General features: G+C 42.8%; 1 protein-coding gene across 1 annotated transcript; it reads right to left on the bottom strand.

Annotated features, from left to right (window-relative positions):
- Positions 1-317: 317 nt before the first annotated feature.
- Positions 318-2,599, bottom strand: LOC121835452 (latent-transforming growth factor beta-binding protein 1-like). Its single transcript, XM_042289659.1, has 10 exons — positions 2,428-2,599; positions 2,194-2,319; positions 1,963-2,088; positions 1,732-1,857; positions 1,498-1,623; positions 1,264-1,389; positions 1,030-1,155; positions 797-922; positions 563-688; positions 318-454 (listed from the first exon to the last, which is right to left on the bottom strand). The coding sequence occupies exons 1-10, from the start codon at positions 2,597-2,599 to the stop codon at positions 318-320; spliced, it is 1,317 nt and encodes a 438-aa protein (XP_042145593.1).
- Between the last annotated feature and the right edge of the window lie 1,341 nt (positions 2,600-3,940).

The following is a 3,940-nucleotide window of genomic DNA, read 5'->3' on the forward strand; positions in this document are numbered from 1 at the left end:
GGGGTTTGAGTGATGAATTCACAAATGAGCATGTGGCAAATTAAAAACGAATATATGGTAAATTCAATATTTAAAAAGTATTTTTAGTTCTTACCCTCGCACGTGAAGTTGTCATGGACGGAGAGAGTGTACCCGGCTTTGCAAAAACAATCGTAGCTTCCGAACGTATTCGAGCAGATCTCGTTGCATACATGCGGCGTCTCGGTGCATTCGTCGACGTCTGCAGTCAGTAAGGGGGTTTGAGTGTTGAATTCACAAATCAGCATGTGGCAAATTAAAAACGAATATATGGTAAATTCAATATTTAAAAAGTATTTTTAGTTCTTACCCTCGCACGTGAAGTTGTCATGGACGGAGAGAGTGTACCCGGCTTTGCAAAAACAATCGTAGCTTCCGAACGTATTCGAGCAGATCTGGTTGCATACATGCGGCGTCTCGGTGCATTCGTCGACGTCTGCAGTCAGTAGGGGGGTTTGAGTGTTGAATTCACAAATAAGCATGTGGAAAATTAAAAACGAATATATGGTAAATTCAATATTTAAAAAGTATTTTTAGTTCTTACCCTCGCACGTGAAGTTGTCATGGACGGAGAGAGTGTACCCGGCTTTGCTAAAACAATCGTAGCTTCCGAACGTATTCGAGCAGATCTGGTTGCATACATGCGGCGTCTCGGTGCATTCGTCGACGTCTGCAGTCAGTAAGGGGGTTTGAGTGTTGAATTCACAAATGAGCTTGTGGCAAATTAAAAACGAATATATGGTAAATTCAATATTTAAAAAGTATTTTTAGTTCTTACCCTCGCACGTGAAGTTGTCATGGACGGAGAGAGTGTACCCGGCTTTGCAAAAACAATCGTAGCTTCCGAACGTATTCGAGCAGATCTGGTTGCATACATGCGGCGTCTCGGTGCATTCGTCGACGTCTGCAATCAGTAAGGGGGTTTGAGTGTTGAATTCACAAATCAGCATGTGGCAAATTAAAAACGAATATATGGTAAATTCAATATTTAAAAAGTATTTTAGTTCTTACCCTCGCACGTGAAGTTGTCATGGACGGAGAGAGTGTACCCGGCTTTGCAAAAACAATCGTAGCTTCCGAACGTATTCGAGCAGATCTGGTTGCATACATGCGGCGTCTCGGTGCATTCGTCGACGTCTGCAGTCAGTAAGGGGGTTTGAGTGTTGAATTCACAAATGAGCATGTGGCAAATTAAAAACGAATATATGGTAAATTCAATATTTAAAAAGTATTTTTAGTTCTTACCCTCGCACGTGAAGTTGTCATGGACGGAGAGAGTGTACCCGGCTTTGCAAAAACAATCGTAGCTTCCGAACGTATTCGAGCAGATCTGGTTGCATACATGCGGCGTCTCGGTGCATTCGTCGACGTCTGCAGTCAGTAAGGGGGTTTGAGTGTTGAATTCACAAATGAGCTTGTGGTAAATTAAAAACGAATATATGGTAAATTCAATATTTAAAAAGTATTTGTAGTTCTTACCCTCGCACGTGAAGTTGTCATGGACGGAGAGAGTGTACCCGGCTTTGCAAAAACAATCGTAGCTTCCGAACGTATTCGAGCAGATCTGGTTGCATACATGCGGCGTCTCGGTGCATTCGTCGACGTCTGCAGTCAGTAAGGGGGTTTGAGTGTTGAATTCACAAATGAGCATGTGGCAAATTAAAAACGAATATATGGTAAATTCAATATTTAAAAAGTATTTGTAGTTCTTACCCTCGCACGTGAAGTTGTCATGGACGGAGAGAGTGTACCCGTTTTTGCAAAAACAATCGTAGCTTCCGAACGTATTCGAGCAGATCTGGTTGCATACATGCGGCGTCTCGGTGCATTCGTCGACGTCTGCAGTCAGTAAGGGGGTTTGAGTGCTGAATTCACAAATGAGCATGTGGCAAATTAAGAACGAATATATGGTAAATTCAATAATTAAGTATTTTTAGTTCTTACCCTCGCACGTGAAGTTGTCATGGACGGAGAGAGTGTACCCGGCTTTGCAAAAACAATCGTAGCTTCCGAACGTATTCGAGCAGATCTGGTTGCATACATGCGGCGTCTCGGTGCATTCGTCGACGTCTGCAGTCAGTAAGGGGGTTTGAGTGTTGAATTCACAAATGAGCTTGTGGCAAATTAAAAACGAATATATGGTAAATTCAATAATTAAGTATTTTTAGTTCTTACCCTCGCACGTGAAGTTGTCATGGACGGAGAGAGTGTACCCGGCTTTGCAAAAACAATCGTAGCTTCCGAACGTATTCGAGCAGATCTGGTTGCATACATGCGGCGTCTCGGTGCATTCGTCGACGTCTGCAGTCAGTAAGGGGGTTTGAGTGTTGAATTCACAAATGAGTTTGTGGCAAATTAAAAACGAATATATGCTAAATTCAATATTTAAAAAGTATTTGTAGTTCTTACCCTCGCACGTGAAGTTGTCATGGACGGAGAGAGTGTACCCGGCTTTGCAAAAACAATCGTAGCTTCCGAACGTATTCGAGCAGATCTGGTTGCATACATGCGGCGTCTCGGTGCATTCGTCGACGTCTGCAGTCAGTAAGGGGGTTTGAGTGTTGAATTCACAAATGAGCATGTGGCAAATTAAAAACGAATATATGGTAAATTCAATATTTAAAAAGTATTTGTAGTTCTTACCCTCGCACGTGAAGTTGTCATGGATGGAGAGAGTGTACCCGGCTTTGCAAAAACAATCGTAGCTTCCGAACGTATTCGAGCAGATCTGGTTGCATACATGCGGCGTCTCGGTGCATTCGTCGACGTCTGCAGTCAGTAAGGGGGTTTGAGTGTTGAATTCACAAATGAGCTTGTGGCAAATTAAAAACGAATATATGGTAAATTCAATAATTAAGTATTTTTAGTTCTTACCCTCGCACGTGAAGTTGTCATGGACGGAGAGAGTGTACCCGGCTTTGCAAAAACAATCGTAGCTTCCGAACGTATTCGAGCAGATCTGGTTGCATACATGCGGCGTCTCGGTGCATTCGTCGACGTCTGCAGTCAGCAAGTTGGTTTGAGTGATGAATTCACAATCGAGCATATGGTAAATGGACATTTTCCAAAGTACATCAAGAAACACTGGTGGCCATCATGTTTCGGAGTCTTTTTAGACTTAAGCTAGGTGGCGCAAGGCACCGCCCGTTTCAAGGGGTGTAGCCATCGACATCCGTCCATGCATTCATGGGCATCGCTCTTTACACGAAGCGCGTGATTGGGTCCGAATTCACGCCTCGCGCTGAAACGGCGCTCGTGTCCGATGCATGTTAAAAGTGGATGTCCGAATAATGGCAGCCTCGCAGAATCGACGCCCCAGCTATTCAAGGGCGCACTTGTTTTAAAAGGGCTCGTTGGATGAAGCTGGTTCGGCTACGCTTAGTACGATATTAGGTATAATATTTAAGCTTTAACAGGACAGGAAGAATGAGAGCCAAGAAACCAGACCGGCTTTCTATCACCACTGTAATTTTGTTAACGCATTTAAGAGCCCCAACTAAAAGCGAGCTCCGTTTCTTTCAGACCAAGTACAAACTGAGACAGTCAAAGACCATAAGAAATTGCTAGCACGAAAGGTACGTAAGTAGGGCTGCCGACTGACTTAAGTTTTGTACTGTACTTTCTACAGTATTGCTAATAAGCTACAGTTAAAATATAAAAAGGCTTAGATCCTGCGCTCTCCTTAAAGTACACTGAGAAGGGCGCATTTCCTAAGACATCGAAATAAAGACATAAATAGGTATGAAAGAAATAGGTTGTCACATAGAGAAGACAGGTTTTTCGTTATAATTCACAGTACGGTAGATTGACAGTGTATAAAGGCAAGTAGAAGCGTTAATGAAAAAAGATTTTTTTTTGTGTAATTCACCGCATTTAGAATCTACCTGTTCCGACACACCATAATATATTCAGCACAGTTTTC

This window comes from Ixodes scapularis, unplaced genomic scaffold (assembly GCF_016920785.2).
Source record: "Ixodes scapularis isolate PalLabHiFi unplaced genomic scaffold, ASM1692078v2 PGA_scaffold13__105_contigs__length_92229423, whole genome shotgun sequence".
Classification (NCBI taxonomy): Eukaryota; Metazoa; Arthropoda; class Arachnida; order Ixodida; family Ixodidae; genus Ixodes; species Ixodes scapularis.

Coding starts and splice junctions, on each gene's coding strand:
- LOC121835452 (XM_042289659.1), bottom strand. CDS start 2,599: ATGCTCATTTGTGAATTCAACACTCAAACCCCCTTACTGACTGCAGAC. Junction 1,624..1,731: donor TGACAACTTCACGTGCGAGG/GTAAGAACTACA, acceptor TACTGACTGCAG/ACGTCGACGAATGCACCGAG. Junction 923..1,029: donor TGACAACTTCACGTGCGAGG/GTAAGAACTAAA, acceptor TACTGATTGCAG/ACGTCGACGAATGCACCGAG.